Raw genomic sequence first — 23,538 nt, forward strand, 5'->3', positions numbered from 1 at the left:
TCAACTGGCAGCTTCATTAAATAGTACCCACAAAACACCAGTCTCAATGTCAACAGTGAGGAGGCGACTCCGGGATGCTGGCCTTCTAGGCAGAGTTGCAAAGAAAAAGCCATATCTCAGACTGGCCAATAAAAATAAAAGATTTAGATGGGCAAAAGAATGCAGACACTGGTCAGAGGAACTCTGCCTAGAAGTCACATCTTCACTGTTGACATTGAGACTGGTGTTTTGAGTACTATTTAATGATGTTTGCACACGTTCTGGTTTGACAGATCTCGCCGAATCAATTATGCTGCTATCTGGAATACCCCTCAGGTCAGATCCCAGGCTCCCACTGACTGTTATGATTATTTATTTTCAAGTTAATGGCAATTTTCTATTTAGCACCATCTGTTGAGTACCTGATAGAGCAGACCCCCCCCCCCCCCCCCCCTACTCTGCTGCTGGCATGGTAGTAGTTAACTGGAAAGCTGGTTTTAAATAATATGTTTTTGTAAGAGTAAAATGTACACAGATTTACAGCACTTTCATTATAATTTTATGCATAATCCAAGAATTGTATAATATAGAATATTTGATTTATACAACTAATATTATTTTTATTCTATTACCAATCACAACTGTGGCACCACCCCTAATGGACAGGTTACGATTCTCTAAGAAAATATATGCTGAAATTTGTCATGCATGTCAGTGCTGTTTTTAAAAAAATAAAAGTTAATTGTTTATCACATGTGAATAGTCCTGGAGTGTCCTTTTTCGAATGTTAATGTTTACATACTGTTTTACTAATATGTGTATATACTGTATTCTTGTCAATGCTACTCCGACATTGCTCGCCCTAATAATTATATATTTCTTAATTACATTATTTTACTTTGTGTATTGTTGTGAATTGTTAGATACTACTGCACTGTTGGAGCTAGAAACATAAGCATTTTGCTACACCCGCAGTAACATCTGCTAAATAGGTGTATGTGGCCAATAAAATTTTATTTTATTTGATGAAAGACCTGACTTCATCCAGTTTCTGGAAAGGTGGATTGGCAGTATAGGCACATGCATATTGTCAACATTTGCATATTTTCTTACATTATTGAATTTTTGAATTTTTATACAAAACAAATATTATATTTGTGTCTAAATTCAACTGGTTAATTTTGATTTAGATATAAAGAGAAAAAAACATAGTAGGGTGTGGTGCCTGGTGTTGTATACTATTCATGGGAATATATTTGTAAATACACTGCTCAAAAAAATAAAGGGAACACTAAAATAACACATCCTATATCTGAATGAATGAAATATTCTTATTAAATATTTGTTTCTTTACATAGTTGAATGTGCTGACAACAAAATCACACAAAAATTATCAATGGAAATCAAATTTATCAACCCATGGAGGTCTGGATTTGGAGTCACACTCAAAATTAAAGTGGAAAACCACACTACAGGCTGATCCAACTTTGATGTAATGTCCTTAAAACAAGTCAAAATTAGGCTCAGTAGTGTGTGTGGCCTCCACGTGCCTGTATGACCTCCCTACATCGCCTGAGCATGCTCCTGATGAGGTGGTGGATGGTCTCCTGAGGGATCTCCTCCCAGACCTGGACTAAAGCATCCACCAACTTCTGGACAGTCTGTTGGTGGATGGAGCGAGACATGATGTCCCAGATGCTCAATTGGATTCAGGTCTGGGGAACGGGCGGGCCAGTCCATAGCATCAATGCCTTCCTCTTGTAGGAACTGCTGACACACTCCAGCCACATGAGGTCTAGCATTGTCTTGCATTAGGAGGAACCCAGGGCCAACCGCACCAGCATATGGTCTCACAAGGGGTCTGAGGATCTCATCTCGGTACCTAATGGCAGTCAGGCTACCTCTGGCGAGCACATGGAGGCCCCCCAAAGAAATGCCACCCCACACCATGATTGACCCACCGCCAAACCGGTCATGCTGGAGGATGTTGCAGGCAGCAGAACGTTCTCCACGGCTCAGTGTGAACCTGCTTTCATCTGTGAAGAGCACAGGGCGCCAGTGGCAAATTGCCAATCTTGGTGTTCTCTGGCAAATGCCAAACATCCTGCACGGTGTTGGGCTGTAAGCTCAACCCCCACCTGTGGACGTCGGGCCCTCATTACCACCCTCATGGAGTCTGTTTCTGACCGTTTGAGCAGACACATGCACATTTGTGGCCTGCTGGAGGTCATTTTGCAGGGCTCTGGCAGTGCTCCTCCTGCTCCTCCTTGCACAAAGGCGGAGGTAGCGGTCCTGCTGCTGGGTTGTTGCCCTCCTACGGCCTCCTCCACGTCTCCTGATGTACTGGCCTGTCTCCTGGTAGTGCCTCCATGCTCTGGACACTACGCTGACAGACACAGCAAACCTTGCCACAGCTCGCATTGATGTCCCATCCTGGATGAGCTGCACTACCTGAGCCACTTGTGTGGGTTGTAGACTCCGTCTCATGCTACCACTAGAGTGAAAGCACCGCCAGCATTCAAAAGTGACCAAAACATCAGCCAGGAAGCATAGGAACTGAGAAGTGGTCTGTGGTTATCACCTGCAGAACCACTCCTTTATTGGGGGTGTCTTGCTAATTGCCTATAATTTCCACCTGTTGTCTATACCATTTGCATAACAGCATGTGAAATTTATTGTCAATCAGTGTTGCTTCCTAAGTGGACAGTTTGATTTCACAGAAGTGTGATTGACTTGGAGTTACATTGTGTTGTTTAAGTGTTCCCTTTATTTTTTGAGCAGTGTAGTTTGTTTTTTCTTTATAAAGGGGTACTTCAGGATTCTGGCATGCTAGTAGATACCTCTAGACTTCATTGCGCTAACGCCAGTTAGCATTGGCTCATGAAACTGCAGTGCCTTCAGAAAGTATTCACACTGCTTTACTTTTTCCCCATTTTGTTGTGATATGAAGTGGGATTAAATTGTACATTTTTGTCAATGATCTTCACAAAATACTCTGTCAAAGTGGATTTAAAAATAAATAAAAACTTTTGTAAAAACAATCATGAAAAACAAAACACTATTTTCATTACATAAGTATTCAACCCCCTTAGCTAATACACCCAGTCTTTCTGGTAAATTCTCTAAGAGCGTTCCACACCTGGATTGTGCAACATTTGTCCATTTAATCTTTTAAAAAGTATTTAAGCTCTGTCAAATTGGATGTTGATCATTGCTAGACAGCCATTTTCAGGTCATAGATTTTTAAGCAGATTTACAGTGCATTCGGAAAGTATTCAGACCCCTTGACTTTTTCCACATTTTGATACATTTTGTTATGTTCCAGCCTTATTCTAAAATGGATTAAATAGTTTTTTCCCCACTCATCAATCTACAGACAATACCCCATAATGACATAGCAAAAATAGGTTTTTAGAAATTGTAGCAAATTTATGAAAAAAAAACACAATTATATCACTATTAAGTATTCAGACACTTTACTCAGTACTTTGTTGAAGCACCTTTGGCAGCGATTACAGGCTTGAGTCTTCTTGTGTATGATACTACAAGCTTGGCACACATTTTATTTGCAGAGTTTCTCCCATGCTGCCACAACCATTTCTCCCATTCTCCCGTCTGAATACTACACCATAGTACCCTCCAAACTCGTCATTAATTTTGAGACCCTGGGTCTCGATCCCGCCCTGTGCAACTGTGTCCTGGACTTCCTGACGTGCGGCCCCCAGGTGGTAAGGATAGGAAACATCTCCACCCCGCTGATCCTCAACACTGGGGCACCACAAGGGTGCTTTCTCAGCCCTCTCCTGTACTCCCTGTTCCCCAATGACTGTGTAGCCATGCATACCTCCAACTCAATCATCAAGTTTGCAGACGACACTACAGTGGTAGGCTTGATTACCAACAACGACGAGACGGCCTACAGGGAGGAGGTGAGGGCACTCGGAGTGTGGTGTCAGGAAAATAACCTCACACTCAACGTCAACAAAACTAAGGAGATGATCATGGACTTCAGGAAACAGCAGAGGGAGCAGCCCCCTATCCACATTGACGGGACAGTCGTGGAGAAGGTGGAAAGTTCCAAAAGCGTACACATCACGGACAAACTGAAATGGTCCACCCACACATACAGCTTTGGTGAAGAAGGCGCATCAGCGCCTCTTCAACCTCAGGAGGCTGAAGAAATTTGGCTTGTCACCAAAAACACTCACAAACTTTTACAGATGCACAATCGAGAGCATCCTGTCGGGCTGTATCACCGCCTGGTACGGCAACTGCTCCACCCACAACCATAAGGCTTTCCAGAGGGTAGTGAGGTCTGCACAACGCATCACCGGGGGCAAACTACCTTCCCTCCAGGACACCTACACCACCCGATGTCACAGGAAGGCCATAAAGATCATCAAGGACAGCAACCACCCGAGCCACTGCCGGTTCACACCGCTATCATCCAGAAGGCGAGGTCAGTACAGGTGCATCAAAGCTTGGACCGAGAGACTGAAAAACAGCTTCTATCTCAAGGCCATCAGACTGTTAAACAGCCATTACTAACATTGAGTGGCTGCTGCCAACATACTAACTTAAATCTCGAGCCACTTTAACAATTAAGAAAATTGGATGGAATAAATGTTTCACTAGCCACTTTAAACAATGCCACTTTATATAATGTTTTACATACCCTACATTACTCATCTCATATGTGTATATACTGTACTCTAAACCATCTACTGCATCTTGCCTATGCCGTTCGGCCATCGCTCATCCATATATTTTCATGTACATATTCTTATTCATTCCTTTACACTTGTGTGTAAAAGGTAGTTGTTGTGAAATTGTTGGATTACTTGTCAGATATTACTGCATGGTCGGAACTAGAAGCACAAGCATTTCGCTACACTCGCATTAACATCTGCTAACCATGTGTATGTGACAAATTAAATTTAGATTTGATTCGTCTCTGCAGATCCTCTCAAACTCTGTCAGGTTGGATGGGGAGCGTCGCTGCACGGCGCCTCCAGAGATGTTTAATCGGGTTCAAGTCCAGGCTCTGGCTGGGCCACTCAAGGATATTCAGATACTTGTCCCAAAGCCACTCCCGCGTTGTCTTTGCTGTGTGCTTAGGGTTGTTGTCCAGTTACAAGGTGAACCTTCGCCCCAGTCTGAGGTCCTGAGCGCTCTGGAGCAGGTTTTCATCAAGGATCTCTCTATAATGAATGGACCGTTCATTTTTTTCCTCGATCCTGACTAGTCTCCCAGTCCCTGCCGCTGCAAAACATCCTCACAGTATGATGCTGCCACCACCATGCTTCACTGTAGGGATGGTGCCAGGTTTCCTCCAGATGTGATGCTTGGCGTTCAGGCCAACGAGTTCAATCTATTATTGCACAGAGAGTCCATGCAACTTATTATGTGACTTGTTAAGCAAATGTTTACTCCTGAACTTATTTAGGCGTGCCATAACAAAGGGGTTGGATAGTTTCAGCATTTCATATTTTATTAATTTGTGAAAATGTTGAACAACATTTCCACTTTCACATTATGGGGTATTGTGTGTAGGCCAGTGACAAAAAATCTTATTTTGATCCATTTTTAATTCAGTCCAACACAAATGTTTTGGGAAAAAGTCAAGGGGTGTGAATACTTTCTGAAGGCACTGTACCTCTAGCTTCTTTCATACTGGACACAGAGACATACAAATGGTATCCACAAGTTCATCAGACTGGGGAAGTAGATGAATGGCCTCATTGCCAAAATCCTGAAGTAATCCATTTAAGTTGCCTCTAAGAGCTGATCCAAGGTCAGTTTTAGGGTTTAACCCCTAACAGCTGAGATTAAAATTATGTCTGGGTTTGCTGAACCCACATCAGGGTTTAGAATTTTGTTGTTGTTATTGCAATCCATAAAAGTAGGGAGTCAAAGTAAAAGGGAATGATCTGTGCTTCCTTGCCAGGATTAACAACCCAGTTTAGGTTAATTACACAGAGGGGCCTACCACGCCATCAAGTTTAAAGTTTTATTAGTCATATAAAACTCATCGACGGGGCTGTAGTGGAACAGGTTGAGAGCTTCAAGTTCCTTGGTGTCCACATCACCAACAAACTATCATGGTCCAAGCACACCAAGACAGTCGTGAAGAGGGCACGACAAAGCCTATTCCCCCTTGCGAGACTGAACAGATTTGGCATGGGTCCTCAGATCCTCAAAAGGTTCTACAGCTGGACCATCGAGAGCATCCTGTCTGGTTGAATCACTGCCTGGTATGATAACTGCTCGGCCACCGACCGCAAGGCACTACAGAGGGTAGCGCGTATGGCCCAGTACATCACTGGAGCCAAGCTTCCTGTCATCCAGGACCTCTATACCAGGTGGTGTCAGAGGAAGGCCCTAAAAATGGTCAGACTCCAGCCACCCTAGTCATAGACTGTTCTCTCTGCTACTGCACGGCAAGCGGTACCGGAGCGCCAAGTCTAGGTCCAAGAGGCTTCTTAAAAGCTTCTACCTCCAAGCCATAAGACTCCTGATCAGCTAATCAAATGGCTACCCAGACCCCTCTATATTCTGCTGCTACTCTTTATAATCTATACATAGTCACTTTAACTCTACCTACATGTACATATTACCGTAATTACCTCGACTAACCGTGCCCCCGCACATTGACTCTGTACCGGTAGCCCCTGTATATAGCCTCGCTTGTTATTTTACTGTTAATTTGTTACTTTTATTTTCTATTTTTTTACTTAACACATCTTTTTTATTTATTTATTTATTAACTTCTTAAAGCATTGTTGGTTGAGGGCTTGTAAGTAAGCATTTCACTGTTGTATTCGGCGCATGTGACAAATAACATTTGATTTGATATGTACAGGATACACATGGTATACACCGTCCAACTAAATGCTTACTTGCATGTTCCTTCTCGACAATACAACAACAATAAGAAAAGTTAAGAATACAAACATAATGTAAATGGTTCAATAGAATACAATATCTTATTTTTTAGCATAAGTATAATACAGGAAGGCACAATTGTTTTTTTTAAATGATATTGCCACAAGACCCCATACAAAACCTTGAGATGTCATAGCACAGTATTTGGCTTGAAACCTTGACTTGAAATCAAGGTGCACGTTCAAGCAACAAGGGCAGGAAAACTGACTACATTTGTGTGTCAGGAAAATTGGCATTAAGCAGATGATACACGCACAAAAGCTAGCGGCTGGTATCAACGTCAAAGAAGATAAATAAAGTCTCTGACAGTGCAGGGAGTGTGAACTGTGAAGCCTCGCAGAAGATAAATTCAAGAGGGATGCTGGCAGCCGAGCACTTTCTGCGGTTGCCGCTCAAGATTTAGTTTATGCTCGTATTCTTTTCTTTATTTCTTATTGTTGCATTGTTGAGAAGGAACCTGCAAGGAAGCATTTGGTTGGAAGATGTATACCATGTGTATCCTGTACAAACGACTAATAAAACTTGAAGAGAAAGTACTTCAGATGAGATGCAATTGTCTAGAGGACTTTAGATTATCCTGCGCTGGCCAGATATTCACCAGAAGTACAGTAGCTGCAGTCTTTACGCGATAGGGCTGATTTATGTTGTACTGTAGTTATGATGGCTGCCTTTGTATTGCATACCTCTGATACAGAACACACCTACGAAGTCATTTATGGTGTTTTATTTTCTGACGTAAATCCATGTAATGATGACGTCTTAATTTTCACAAAAGAGGCTTCTTACTACTCTGTAGGCCTACACCTTTTCTAGTTGGTTGTCCTTTCCAGATTTGTCCGTTCTCGTCTGTCAAGAGTTTTACAGATTTTGCACATATTCATTCAGTTTGCTGTCACACTCACAGTGACCAGACTGGACACACACCTTGCACTTGCTGTGACAGACTCATAGACTCAGACCTAGCAAGAGGACTGCACACACACCTCTTTGATGCACTTAGTCCCCCTTTGTCTGGAGCAATTAATCATACAGAGGGGGTTGATAAACAAACTAGGTTCATTATAACCAAACATGGACTAATGTGGAAAACTCCATAACATAAGACTGCCCTGGTTACCATTGACTAACAGTAATGGAAGACAAACAGGCCTTTATAGAAAAATGGATGGTGTGTGTTCTGTCTGGTCCCCTGATTTTAATATCTAGCCTCCCATGTTCTCTTCTGTATCAGCTCCAGCCAAGCCTACAGACCTCCCCACACTCTGTCCCACTCAGACTGTTTCCACGCTGCAGCTGAGTGACAGATCGATGAGCACATGTTTGGGTGTGTTTTCATGCTTTAATGAGGCTGTTTGATGAGGGCCTAAGGGGTCTATAATGGGTTGGGTCTGACCCAGGGGAGGGGGCACAATCTGACACACTTTGACACACTCCAGGACACCCCCAGTCCACTCCTGATAAGGGTCACTTAAGTGTCAAATTCTTATTTTAGAATTTAGCTGTCCCTCTGGTCTGTGTTGTATTATATGTACCCGTAGCCTACCGATATTATGTTTTTTGTATCCTGCCCAGATGCAGTGGATAGGAATGAGCTCGATAGTGAACTGCCAGAGAACAAACACACCATACTTTAAACATTACAGGAGAGTTGGCTACAGTTTATTTCCAAAAAGAAAACTTATTTTGTACGCCCTATCCACAGAATCGGTTAGAGATGTTCTTGCAGGGCCACAAAGCTGTTGGGAGGCCAATTAAACCAAACATTCCCTGCTGAACTTTTTAACGACCCAGCTCATTAGAAGTGAGATCTCGCTCCTTATCCCCCAATCACCTGCACAGAGGTAGATGTGATCCATTGGGAGATTGTTGTCAATGAAAATGTCTAACCTGGGCGATCAAACACTGTCATTTAACACTCAAATAAAATGTTATTGATCACATGCGCCAATTACAAAAGGGGTAGACTTTACAGTGAAATGCTTACTTATGAGCCCATTCCCATCCGTACAGAGTTAAAAAGTAAAACAAATATTTGCTAAAGGAAAAAGTAACACACTAAAAACAATAACGAGGCTATGTACAAGAAGTACCAGTACCACGTCAATGTGCAGGGGTACGAGATAATTAAAGGTAATACATTATATACATGTGTGTATTTGTATTTATTAAGGATCCCCATTGGCTGCTGTCTTCCTGGGGTCCAGCACATCAAGGCAGTCATATACAATACAAAATATTGAATCACATATTTCATAACACTGTTCACAACACATTAAGTGTGTTCCCTCAGACCACTACTCTACTACCGCATATCTACAGTACAACACAAAATCCATGTCTGTGTGTGTAGATTGCGTGTGTTAGCATGTGTGTGTTTCTCTTCACAGCACCCACTGTTCCATAAAGTGTATTTTTATCTGTTTTTTCGATCTGATTCTGTTTGTGGCACCTAAACACGACTGGACAGTAGTCCAGGTGAGACAAAACTATGGCCTGTAGGACCTGCCTTGTTGATGGTGTTGTTAAGAAGGCAGAGCAGCGCTTTATTATGGACAGACTTCTCCCCATGTTGTTGCATCAAAATGTTTTGACCATTACAGTTACAGTTACCATTACTCAATTTCCACATTATTATATCTTGAAAGCTATTAGCTCTTGATCTTCAAGAATAGGACTTGGAAATATGGAAGTATAGGTTTGCCAAATTGTTTTACCTGATCATAACCGCAAAACTAAGGACTTATTAGCAAGCCCTACTTTGTTGTTTATGAGTTTGTTGTCATGGAACACTGATTGGGCTCATTGATTCAAGTTGAAAAGTATATGCTGCCCTCATGGATTGGCATGCTTTGCACACTACTGAAAAGTGCTATTTACATGTGAAAAATTTGACAAATGCTGCATTTGCTATAGACCCATTGTTTACCTTTTAGTAAAGTGAGTAAGTGACACTTGATATATTGCTACTATGCAGCTGTTTAAAGGGAAAATCCACAGATGAAACAATAACAAAACGGTTGCCCTGCCACTGTTTTGGTAAAAAGCTGAGGGATGGACCTGGAGAAATGTAACCACTCTCAGATAAATAATCAGAGCTATGGATGCAAGGACTGACCATCCATGATATCACAATTATTGTTTTAACCATGTTATGAGGCTATACAGAGTTTGTTTACATTTACAATGTTTACAAACATTGGAGGAAAACAAGCTTATATTTTGGGTTCTCATGGAGTCTGACAGATGAACTAAGTTCATTAGAGTTACCAGCCTCAGAAATTGCATACCAAACAAATGCTTCACAGAGTTCAAGTAACAGACACATCTCAACATCAACTGTTCAGAGGAGACTGCGTAAATCAGGCCTTCATGGTCGAATTGCAGCAAAGAAACCACTACTAAAGAACAGCAATAAGGCGGCGCTCCAAGTAGCCGGGGACTTTAATGCAGGGAAACTTAAATCTGTTTTACCAAATTTCTATCAGCATATTAAATGGGCAACCAGAGGAAAATAAACTCTGGACCACTTTGCAGATGCAAAGCTACAGAACTGTTTTGCTAGCACAGACTGGAATATGTTCCGGGATTCCTTTGATGGCATTGAGAAGTACATTCATCAATAAGTGCATCAATGACGTTGTCCCCACAGTGACCGTACGTACATACCCCAACCAGAAGCCATGGATTACAGGCAACATCCGCACTGAGCTAAAGGCTAGAGCTGCCGCTTTTAAGGAGCAGGACTCTAACCCGGAAGCTTATAAGAAATGATGCTATGCCCTACAACGAACCATCAAACAGGCAAAGCATCAATACAGGACCAAGATTCGAATCGTACTACACCGGCTTCGATGCTCGTCGGATGTGGCAGGGCTTGCAAACCATTACAAACTACAAAGGGAAGCACAGCCGAGAGCTGCCCAGTGACACGAGCCTACCATACATGCTAAACTACTTCTATGCTCGCTTCGAGGCAAATAACACTGAAACATGCATGAGAGCACCAGCTTGTTCTGGAAGACTGTGTGATCACGCTCTCTGCAGCTGATGTGAGTAAGACCTTTGAACAGGTCAACATTCACAAGGCCGCAGGGCCAGACAGATTGCCTGGATGTGTACTGCAAGCATGCGCTGACCAACAGCAAAATCACTGACATTTTCAACCTGTCCCTGTCCGAGTCTGTAATACCAACATGTTTTAAGCAGACCACCATAGTCCCTGTGCCCAAGAACACTAAGGTAACCTGTCTACCGACCTGTAGCACTCACGTCTGTAGCCATGAAGTGCTTTGAAAGGCTGGTCATGGCTCACGTCAACACCATTATCCCAGAAACCCTCAACCCATTCCAATTTGCATACCACCCCAATAGGTCCACAGATGATGCAATCTCTATTGCACTCCACACTGCCCTTTCACACCTGGACAAAAGGAACACCTATGTGAGAATTCTATTAATTGACTACCGCCACACTGATCCTCTACACAGGGGCCGCTCAGGGGTGTGTGCTCAGTCCCCTCCTGTACTCCCTGTTCACTCATGACTGCACAGCCAGGCACGACACCATCAAGTTTGCCGATGACACAACAGTGGTAGGCCTGATCACCGACAATGACGGGTGGTGCCAGGACAACAACCTCTCCCTCAACGTGATCAAGACAAAGGAGATGATTGTGGACTACAGGAAAAAGAGGACTGAGCACTCCCCATTCTCATTAACGGGGCTGCAGTGGAGCAAGTTGAGATCTTCCAGTTCCTTGGTGTCCAGATCACCAACAAACTAACATAGTCCAAGCACACCAAGACAGTCGTGAAGAAGGCACGACAAAACCTATTCCCCCTCAGGAGAATGAAAATTTGCCATGGGTCCTCATCCTCAAAAGGTTCTACAGCTGCACCATCTAGAGCACTGGTTGCATCACTGCCTGGTATGGCAAATGCTCTGCCTCCTACCACAGGGAACTACAGAGGGTAGCGCGTATGTCCCAGTACATCCCTGGGGCCAAGCTTCCTGCCATCCAGGACCAGGTGGTGTCAGAGGAAGTCCCTGAAAATTGTGAGACTCCAGACACCCTAGTCATAGACTGTTCTCTCTGCTACTGCACGGCAAGCGGTACCGGAGTGCCAAGTCTAGGTCCAAGAGGCTTCTAAACAGCTTCTACCCCCAAGCCATAAGACTCCTAAACACCTAATCAAATGGCTACCCAGACTATTTGCATTGCCCCCCCCCCTCTTTTACACTGCTGCTACTCTCTGTTGTTATCATCTATGCATAGTCACTTTAATAACTCTACCTACATGTACATATTACCTCTCCTAACCGGCGCCCCCACACATTGACTCTGTACCGGTATCCCCCTGTATATACTCACAATTGTTATTTTACTGCTGCTCTTTAATTACTTGTTTCTTTTATTTATTATTCTTATCTGTATTTTTTTTAACTGCATTGTTGGTTAGGGGCTCATTGTACAACACCTGTTGTATTCGGTGCTTGTGACTAATACAATTTGATTTGAAGAAGAAGAGACTTACTTGAGCCAAGAAACACGAGCAATGGACATTAGACTGGTGGAAATCTCTCCTTTGGTCTGATGAGTCCAAATTTGAGATTTTTGTTTCCAACCACTGTGTCTTTGTGAGCGCAGTGTAGGTGAACGGATGATCTCCGCATGTGTGGTTCCCACCGTGAAGCATGGGGGTGTAGGGGTGCTTTGCTGGTGACACTGTCAGTGATTTATGTTGTATTTCAAGGAACACTTAACCAGCATGGCTACCACAGAATTCTGCAGTGATATGCAATCCTATCTGGTTTGAGCTTAGTGGGACTTTAATTTTGTTTTTCAACAGGACAATGACCCAAAACACCTCCAGGCAGTGTAAGGGCTATTTGACCAAGAAGGATAGTGATGGAGTGCTGCATCAGATGACCTGGCTTCCACAATCACCTGACCTCAGCCCAATTGAGATGGTTTGGGATGAGTTGGACCGCAGAATGAAGGAAAAGCAGCCAACAAGTGCTCAGCATATGTGGGAACTCCTTCATGACTGTTGGAAAAGCATTCCAGGTGAAGCTGGTGGAGAGATTGCCAAGTGTGAGCAAAGCTGTCATCGAGGCAAAGGGTGGCTACTTTGAAGAATCTAAAATCTAAAATATATTTAGATTTGTTTAACACTTTCTTTTGTTTGGTACATGATTCCATATGTGTTATTTCATAGTTGTGATGTCTTCACGATTATTCAACAATGTAGAAATTAGCTTTAAAAAAAATCCCTTGAATGAGTAGGTATGTCCAAACCTTTTACTGGTACTGTGTGTGTATATATATATTGATCGATAGATAGATCATTTATAAGTCCAAAAATGGATGTAGCAACTTCTGCTATCAAATGTGTGTGAGTTTGAGAATGTGTCCATTAGGCCTATGGATTTATTACATTTTTTATCAGCAAGAATTAAAAGCCCCACTTTTATTCCATAGTCTGGTATCCACACTATACAGCTGTTAGAGTGCATTTTTCACTGGCTGTCCACTAGTTTCAAAAACAATGATTGATAGGTAGCTTAAACTTCTTGAATTCAACCATTATTGGGTTTAAATACACATTTAGATTTGTGAACAGCCATCCACAACAACCACAAATAGCTTAATAAGAGCGCAGCAGTGTGAGTCATATTAATGCGCTATGTAGATATCAATAATAAGTGATATCCGTATCACCGTAGACTACACCACTGCTGTCATCTGTACCTCCCAGCGTTTATTCAAGTTGGATAATCTTTGAATCCTGACTGCAGTCTCACAATTGTGAGACAGCTTGGACTGTAGCCTACATAAACCGATTTGATTTGATTTGATTGGATTGATTTGATTTCTTGCTCTTTTTCCGCGATCCATCGAACCCATTTGGTGTGTCATCATAGTGTCTGATTTGTGGTCAGACTCAGGTAGAACAAATTTAACCCTGCACCTTTTTTCAATGCTGATTTGAATGTCATTGAGAAAACACAAACATCCTTTCTGAATTTAAATGTAATCCTCGAAGTAATCATTTTTAAAAGTATCTCTAATCTGATTACAATATTTTTGCTGGTAACAGATTACAGTTACTGTTTTTTGGGTAATCCCTTACATGTAATTCATTAAACCCTGGGTTTAGTGTAGGGGTAAAAGTGACTAGGAAATCAGAATATATATATAATAAACAGAGTAGCAGCAATGTGTGTGTGTTGGAGTGTCAGTGTAGTGTGTGAGTGTGTGTGTAGAGTATAGTGAGTGTACATATAGCCAGTGCAAGAGAGTCAGTTCAAAACCATTTAAGATAAAGAAATAAATAATGAAGGGTGTCAATGTAAATAGTCCAGGTAGCAATTTGATTAACTGTTCAGCAGGCTTATGGCTTGGGGTTGCTGTTCAGGTGCCTTTTGGTCCCAGACAAGGCGCTCCGGTACTGCTTAACGTGCGGTAGCAGAGAGAACGGTCTATGACTTGGGTGGCTGGAGTCTTTGACCTTTGACTCTAGCCACCTGTAAGGTGTGTAGTATTTAGGAAAAAGGTGAGGTCAGGGAGTAGGTTGTCTTGTTGTTGAGACAGAGGTTTTGTATCGTACAAGGCTCAGGGGCATTAGCCTTTGTCAGCCCAATCCAGGGTGGATGATGATTACTGTGGCATTTTATTGAGAATCTGCAGCTACTGTAGCGTGAGAACGATCAGAGCCAACATGCCTGAGTTTGCCTGTCCTATGAAACTAAACTACTGGGTTTGCAGGCTTTTATTCCAGCCCCGGCCTGTCTGTGGCACAATGTAAAAAAAAGTCTGTCTCAATTACAGTCTCATCTATAGTACAGCAAATGTGTTATGTACACATGTTGGTGGACTGGCTTTGTGCAAGAGTGACATTGCGTATGTTGTGGGTAGAGGTTTCCTGAGAAATAAGCCACTTTTTTGTATTTCCTAACTACAGGGCTTGAAAACCTCCTGATGTTTTCATCGCTGTTTTTATCCCTGGGTGCAGACTCTACGTATGCTTTTCATGTGTGTGTTTGTGTGTGTGTTGTCTCTCTCTGTCTCTCTCTCTCTCTCTGTCTCTGTCTCTGTGTGTGTGTTGTCTCTCTCTGTCTCTCTCTCTCTCTCTGTCTCTGTGTGTGTGTTGTCTCTGTGTGCACCTAGAAACTCCACCTGAGTACATATGAGTGCACCCTCACCCCCTGCTACCCCTTATTCGTGGAATCCAACAATGCACCATGTCATTACTTAGCTGTAGGGGGAAGGAAGCCACATTGGGAGGCATGTCTATCCCACATGTCGGCCTTAACTAGGCTAGGGCTGCCAGGAGAGAGTGCGAGATAGAGAGCGACCTGGAGTTTTACTGGAGTTTTCTATTCACTATAAACATTTTCTCCATGCGGTAGGTGTGCAAGTTATGCTTTTGACCATTTTGCAACCATCTCCAACTTTACCATCTGCTTCTGGCATACTCAATGAAGTCTTGGATTTTCCTTTCCTCAGAAGATGCCAACGCTGCCGCAGTTTCTTGAATCGAATTCCTTCTTTACTGAAAGGTTTTGTTTTCAGTCTCTTTCACTTTTACTGTTGATATCCTCCTGAAAAGCTGAAAACGGTTGTGGGGACTTGTATGGGCCTTGGTTGCAGCCCCCACAGCTAGCACCTCTGGGGACAGAGGAAGCTCTCCCACACTGCGGAGAGAGGTCAACGCTTGCTCTGCCCTCCTCACTCGTTCCTCATTCCCTTCTCTTTCTCACATTGCTGAAGGTTACTGGATCATGGAGGATTTCCCCTTTCTGTAGAGACAGATGGAAAGACAGAGAGGGAATGTGAGAGACTTTCTTTTAAGAGCTGACATTTTTATCTTTCAAGGACTTTCTACAGCAGTTCTATTTAAGAATCCGTCTCTGGAGTTTGGACAACAGAAGAGACAACCTCAAAATGGAATGCTAATACAGCTATTCAAGAAGGCTATCTGGGGCACTGACTGAAGACCGCTGGTCTTGTTGAGACTTGCGTAGCCTACAGCACTTGGGACTCCTTTATTTTCTGCTTCTCCCCAGCCTCTCCCCTTCTCATGACCTACAGTTACCCCAGTATCCTGGTGCGTCAGAAGGGCTTGCGTCCTTTCTTCCCCTCCACCTGGCTCTCGCTGCCCAAAGGGCAGCACACCTGTGATCGGGGGGCTGGTCCGGGGACACCCACCTACCCACCCACCGCTCACTGGGTCTTCCCAGGCAGTAGCAGCATGTGGTGGCTACAGCCCTGGCAGGAGAGCCCTTCGGAGAGGATGAGCTCCATCTGAGCTCCACCTCGTCTCACAGCTGTTGTGGGTGTGTGGAGCCTCTCTTTTTGTTGTCAGCCCAGCAAGTCATACTGTAGCAGCCAGAAGCTTTGACCCACAATGAACAAAGATCACCGATTTCCAAGGAAAGGGAGCCTGTTTGGCTGTGGCCCAAGCAGCCACGGTCGGAGACACTCCTGCTTAGGGTATGTATGTAGGACTGGATCTTGTATGGGGTACGTGATTATCTTGAGTCTTTTTTACGTTTTTATATGGCCTTTGTTTTTTGCACTCAATCCAAGCAGTTGTGGTTTCAGACTAAACATTTTTTTTTTTGTTATTGTCATATACAGCAGGTTAGGTGCAGCGAAATGTGTTTGTGTCCTGGTTCATGTACAACATGACTGCACAGCAGTACAATTACTTTACAGAAGTTTATCCAACAGCTTTTAGTTTGAGGAAGCAAATTAGTTTTTCAAACAGGCACACTTTTGCCCAGTGGACTTCCTGTTTTGGGGGGTTAAATGGAGCAACTGCATTTATTGTAACATGTTCAGTTTCAGAAATGACTGTTTTCTTATTTGTTTTTTGTTTTGCAATTTTTCTCAATCGCGTACAAGCATTTTTTTGGAACAATTTTGTTGATTTTCAAAACATAGCTCACAAGATATAGAACTCTGTGGCCTTTTGCAAAACAGTAAATGTTTTTCTCAAAACATAAATACAAGAAAACATAACAGTTGAAGTCGGAAGTTTACATATACTTACTTAGGTTGGAGTCATTAAAACTCGTTTTTCAACCACTCCACAAATTTCTTGTTCACAAACTATAGTTTTGGCAAGTCGTTTAGGCCATCTACTTAGTGCATGACACAAGTCATTTTTCAAACAATTGTTTACAGAAAGATTATTTCACTTATTTCACTGTATCACAATTCCAGTGAGTCAGAAGTTTACATACACTGAGTTGACTGTGCCTTTACACAGCTTGGACATTTTCAGAGAATGATGTCATGGCTTTAGAAGCTTCTGATAGGCTTATTGAAATTATTTGAGTCAATTGGAGGTGTACCTGTGCCTACCTTCAAACTCAGTGCCTCTTTGCTTGACATTATGGGCAAATCAAAAATATTCAGCCAACAACTCAGAAAAACATTTTTGTAAACCTCCACAAGTCTGGTTCATCCTTGGGAGCAATTTCCAAATGACTGAAGGTACCACGTTCATCAGTACAAACAATAGTACGCAAGTATAAACACCATGGGACCACACAGCCGTCATATCGCTCAGGAAGGAGACTCGTTCTGTTCTGTCTCCTAGAGATGAACATACTTTGGTGCGAAAAGTGCAAATCAATCCCAGAACAACAGCAAAGGAACTTGTGAAGATGCTGGAGGAAACAAGTACAAAGTATCTATATCCACAGTAAAACGAGTCCTATATCGACATAACCTGAAAGGTCACTCAGCAGGGAAGAAGCCACTGCTCCAAAACATTTTACATTTACATTTAAGTCATTTAGCAGACGCTCTTATCCAGAGCGACTTACAAATTGGTGCTTTCACCTTATGACATCCAAAACCTTATGACATCCAAAACCGGCATAAAAAAGCCAGACTACGGTTTGCAACTGGGGACAAAGATCGTACTTTTTGTAGAAATGTCTTCTGGTCTGATGAAACAAAAATAGAACTGTTTGGCCATAATGCCCATCGTTATGTTTGGAGGAATAAGGGGAGGCTTGCAAACCGAAAAACACATCCCAACAGTGAAGCACGGGGGTGGCAGCATCATGCTGTGGGGGTGCTTTGCTGCAGGAGGGACTGGTGCACTTCACAAAATAGATGGCATTTTGAGAAAGGGAAATTATGTGGATATATTGAAGCAACATCTCAAGACATCAGTCAGGAAGTTAAAGCTTGGTCGCAAATGGGTCTTCCAAATGGACAATGACCCCAAGCATACTTCCAAAGTTGTGGCAAAGTGGCTTAAGAACAACAAAGTCAAGGTATTGGAGTGGCCATCACAAAGCCCTGACCTCAATCCTATAGAACATTTGTGGGCAGAACTAAAAACCGTGTGCGAGCAAGGAGGCCCAGAAACCTGACTCAGTTACACCAGCTTTGTCAGGAGGGATGGGACAGAATTCACCCAACTTATTGTGGGAAGCTTGTTGAAGGCTACCCGAAACGTTTGACCCAAGTTAAACAATTTAAAGGCAGTGCTACCAAATACTAATTGAGTGCATGTAAACTTCTGACCCACTGGGAATGTGATGAAAGAAATAAAAGCTGAAATAAATAATTCCCTCTACTATTATTCTGACATTTCACATTCTTAAAATAAAGTGGTGATCCTAACTGACCTAAGACAGATAATTTTTACTAGGATCAAATGTCAGGAATTGTGAAAAACTCAGTTTAAATGTATTTGACTAAGGTGTATGTAAACTTCTCACTTCATCTGTAAATACATAAATGCCTTCTCAAAACTAAAAATTCCCAGTAGATCAATATATTTTCTTTGCAGTTACTAAATCGTGATTGTCAGTATTAGAAGTACTGTCCAAAGGTGCAGCATTATGGGCAATTACTCTCCTTTTATGCACCAAACAATTACATACACCAAATATTATAATAACATATATTTAAAAAAGGTAGGCTGCGTTCATTCATCAGTATCATCACAATCCAATTCCATGCTGTATTCAATACAAAGGTTTTCTCAATGTTTTCTCGACTTTCCATTGGTGAAGTAACACAATCCACAATATAAATAAGGGACGGTGAATAAAAAGGAGGAACAAAACTGATATCAGTCCAAAGCAAAGCTGTATTAGGTCACAATGTTGAAGATGATGACTTAGAGGTAACACAACTTTATTCTCTGCATATCTGCAATATTGTACAAAATCATGAGAATAGACCGTCCCTGTTGCCTTGATCTTTCCATATGTTGTACATGGTATGACACTGCTGGGGTGCATTAGGTTTTACTGAGTGACAGAAACAGTGAAATCAATTGTACACTTCTCTTCTGATGAAAAACAACAGTGAATTTTCTATTCACTGATAATACTTGTATTTAAGGTTATGCAAAAGGTGGTCTAAGATATGCACGTCCAGTATTAAGGCAATAAAATGGTCAGAAGTTCTGTAAATGTATTCAAGCGTTTGATCATTGCTGTTCTGCTATAGATACGTTTCAACACAGATCCAAAAATTGCTTGTACACAATTAAGAAACTGTGCTACACAGAAAAGTGTTGTGTGGATGGTGTTGCAGTGTGAACAGACTGGGCTGTGTGTGGACTGGAGATCAGATGTGTCTGTCTGTGTGAGCTTGTCTGTGAATGCATGGTGTATGTCATGTTTTTTGTTTAAATACCTGTCTGGGTAAAAGTTTGCGTGTGTGTGCACGCGTACTTGTGTGTGCACGCGTACTTGTGTAAGTGCGCGCACTGGTGTGTGTGTGTGTGTGTGTGTGTGTGTGTACTCTGCCTGCTCTGTATACTGTGCTGTCTGTGGGAAAGGAGAATAGGATCGATAACACCACCCCTGTCTGCTGATGTCACAACTGGGAGGGGGTGGAGGGAGTCACTCTAGTGGAACACTGTGTGGGTGTGTGATTTGTGTGTGGGTCCGAGTGAGTGTGTGAATAGCCACATGATAGTCCTATAGAGCCACCCTCCACACTGGTTTATATTCGTATACTGTGTGTGCTTTCACCCAACTGGGATGGGTGGCACAATGTGGGATTAGCTTCTCCAGGTTAACAGTTGGCCGGGGTCACCAGTGACTCACCCATTGATCAGAGACCCCACCACCACGAGGCCTGACTAGATTAGTCTGCCCTCGAGTTCAGATGGGCAGTTTTTTGGGATTGGTGTGGCTCAGTTGGTAGAGCACGGTGCTTGCAATGCCAGGGATGTGGGTTGATTCTCATGGGGGACCAGCAAGAAAATATATCCACTCACTATTGTAAGTCACTCTGGATGAGAGCGTCTGCTAAATGACTCAAATATAACATTTCTTGCTTTGTAAATACTGTGTCTCTATAGTGAAAATCTGGCCACACATTTATTCTTTCCTCTTTATGCTTCGTCTGATCTGCTGACTTCTGCCACACTGAGAGGTACACAAAGAAAGTCAGTCAGAAGTTACTGGGCACTCGAGTCTCCAGACTGAGATTACTGTTAGACAAGGGAATTGTCATATCTCGATCAAGCCAGGCATGTTTCTAACAGCCACTTCAAATCTAGTGTGCCACAAAGAGAGAGAATGTAAGGCTGTGACGATAACATTATCGCAATATTTTTTCCATGGCAAAAATGAAATCTCGAAGCAGACCAAATTCAACCTACTGTATGTAAAATATCGTGTGCTATAGCTCGGAAAATAAATATATTTGACTCTGGATTATAACATAATTATGTTTTTTTGCAACAGTATGGCTGTTCTTCTAAAGAAGTTAAATTTGTTTTGTGTTTTGTTTCCTTGCCTCAATACTAATGAGTATCGCGATACTGGTTTCGCCCCAGCCCTAGTATAATGTAGCAAAACACCTTTGAAACGCCACATTAAAACTCTGTATTCTTATTGGACGAGTTCCTGTTGGTGCCTCCTGAATAAGACACAAGCAGCCCAAAGAACTGGAATGATAAGCATGGCAACAATAACACAACAGCTCTGGTCTGTCCCTCTAAAATAAAGCCCCCGAGCCTGGAATAGTTCCCAGACCCCGCCAGGGCGGCTGCAACAGTGGCTCATGTGCGTCACTACTCCAGCTCCATGTTTTCAGCATGACTGCCCTTCCCCATCACCCTCTTCCCAAAATCCTATTAATTCCTTCATGCCCGGCTGTAGGAGATTCAGTCATTTGGGACTAATTTGTGTTCTGCTGCGTGCTGTATCTGTCCCTTGTAGTAGCTGGTCATACATCCTTAATGTAACCACATCTCAAGGCCTTCCAATTGAAGGACTGGGCTTGATATCTGGCAAAAGGGTGACTCTTACATATTGCTCTTATTATTTTGTATATTATATTAATCTTTAGTTTTCATGTTTCAGAAGGGGAACGAATAGTGAGTCAGGAGGAGGTTATGAGATGGTTGGTGTGGATTGAATATGGTTTTGGTTTAGTATCGCGGTATGAAGTGACATCTACTGGATAAAGCCTCTTGGTTCACGTTTCACATTAACAAATTTGTTCAGTCAATTCCAAGGAGGTTTTGAGATGTTTTGAATCAAATCAAATCAAATTTTATTTGTCACATACACATGGTTAGCAGATGTTAATGCGAGTGTAGCGAAATGCTTGTGCTTCTAGTTCCGACAATGCAGTAATAACCAACAAGTAATCTAACTAACAATTCCTAAACTACTGTCTTATACACAGTGTAAGGGGATAAAGAATATGTACATAAGGATATATGAATGAGTGATGGTACAGAGCAGCATAGGCAAGATACAGTAGATGGTATCGAGTACAGTATATACATATGAGATGAGTATGTAGACAAAGTAAACAAAGTGGCATAGTTAAAGTGGCTAGTGATACATGTATTACATAAGGATGCAGTCGATGATGTAGAGTACAGTATATACGTATGCATATGAGATGAATAATGTAGGGTAAGTAACATTATATAAGGTAGCATTGTTTAAAGTGGCTAGTGATATATTTACATCATTTCCCATCAATTCCCATTATTAAAGTGGCTGGAGTTGAGTCAGTGTCAGTGTGTTGGCAGCAGCCACTCAATGTTAGTGGTGGCTGTTTAACAGTCTGATGGCCTTGAGATAGAAGCTGTTTTTCAGTCTCTCGGTCCCAGCTTTGATGCACCTGTACTGACCTCGCCTTCTGGATGATAGCGGGGTGAACAGGCAGTGGCTCGGGTGGTTGATGTCCTTGATTATCTTTATGGCCTTCCTGTAACATTGGGTGGTGTAGGTGTCCCGGAGGGCAGGTAGTTTGCCCCCGGTGATGCGTTGTGCAGACCTCACTACCCTCTGGAGAGCCTTACGGTTGAGGGCGGAGCAGTTGCCGTACCAGGCGGTGATACAGCCCGCCAGGATGCTCTCGAATGTGCATCTGTAGAAGTTTGTGAGTGCTTTTGGTGACAAGCCGAATTTCTTCAGCCTCCTGAGGTTGAAGAGGCGCTGCTGCGCCTTCTTCACGATGCTGTCTGTGTGAGTGGACCAATTCAGTTTGTCTGTGATGTGTATGCCGAGGAACTTAAAACTTGCTACCCTCTCCACTACTGTTCCATCGATGTGGATAGGGGGGTGTTCCCTCTGCTGTTTCCTGAAGTCCACAATCATCTCCTTAGTTTTGTTGACGTTGAGTGTGAGGTTATTTTCCTGACACCACACTCCGAGGGCCCTCACCTCCTCCCTGTAGGCCGTCTCGTCGTTGTTGGTAATCAAGCCTCAAAGGCAGAATCTCAGGGGAATACCATCAATTCAACTGAGTGTTTACATTTGCCACTCTGCTATAGATCTGTAACATATACTTGTGTATGGAAAGAGTCATTAGGTTTTTAGACGACATGTATGGTTTTAAAACTTTTGCCGTCGGCTACTCAACAGAAATGGTTTTGGAAACATTTACAGTTTCTTACGTTTGGGGAACTAACAAATAGTGGATTAACTTTATCTTTACTCTCTAAAATGAACCACATCTCTGAGAATGATAATATGCTTTTCTCACAACATAATTGAAATAGTTTACACATTTCCTATTTAGGTGCAATGTTAGAATTATGAATTGATCGCAATGTGAGGGTGTTAGAAAGTCAGTGATGCAGTACCAAATAGAGCTGTGTTCACCATCAGTGGAAGAAGATAAGTGCAAATGATAAGCCTTTAATAATTTGTCTTTGTCATAAAACATTTCAAACTTGACACTCCAGCCAGGCCCCAGAGGGGGACAGTGCTGCGGGGAACACTCTGCTCTGGATATGGTTGCTCATGGGGGAGGGGAATGCAGCATGGTACTGAGGCACATTCTTAGTGCCTAAGCCACCCAGCCCGCCGTCTTTTTCATGACCCAGCACGTTTGTCAGGCATGTTGCGCAATGATCCGAGGGTCCGATGTACAGTATGTATGCCCTTGTCTGTCATAGATTGTCCAGATCATTAAGATGCCTTTAACAGTCCTCCTAACTGGAATATTATTACCCTCAGTGCTGTCAGGACTTCAGTGTTGGGACCAATTCCATTTGAATTCAGTCAATCCAGAGATGATTGAATTTAATTAAACCCTGTCCAGATTTGATTGTTGAGTTGAACCCTGTAGGGCTTTATGGTATTAGCTTTGAAAC

At 42.6% G+C, this 23,538-nt stretch overlaps 1 protein-coding gene across 3 annotated transcripts in view; it reads left to right on the plus strand.

Moving 5' to 3' along the window:
- The window catches only part of pde4cb (phosphodiesterase 4C, cAMP-specific b), a 154,867-nt gene that overhangs the window by 78,597 nt on the left and 52,732 nt on the right, over positions 1–23,538 (plus strand). Inside the window, exon 1 of one of the 3 annotated variants that reach the window (XM_065009643.1) lies at positions 14,974–16,421. The exons of the other annotated variants lie outside the window; for them this stretch is intronic. Within the exon in view, the coding sequence (XP_064865715.1) occupies positions 16,336–16,421 (86 nt within the window). The 5' untranslated portion in view covers positions 14,974–16,335. Of the gene's footprint in view, positions 1–14,973; positions 16,422–23,538 lie in introns of those variants that run through there. 3 annotated transcript variants of the gene reach the window in all.

Source organism: Oncorhynchus nerka, linkage group LG25 (genome assembly GCF_034236695.1).
Source record: "Oncorhynchus nerka isolate Pitt River linkage group LG25, Oner_Uvic_2.0, whole genome shotgun sequence".
NCBI classification, from domain to species: Eukaryota; Metazoa; Chordata; class Actinopteri; order Salmoniformes; family Salmonidae; genus Oncorhynchus; species Oncorhynchus nerka.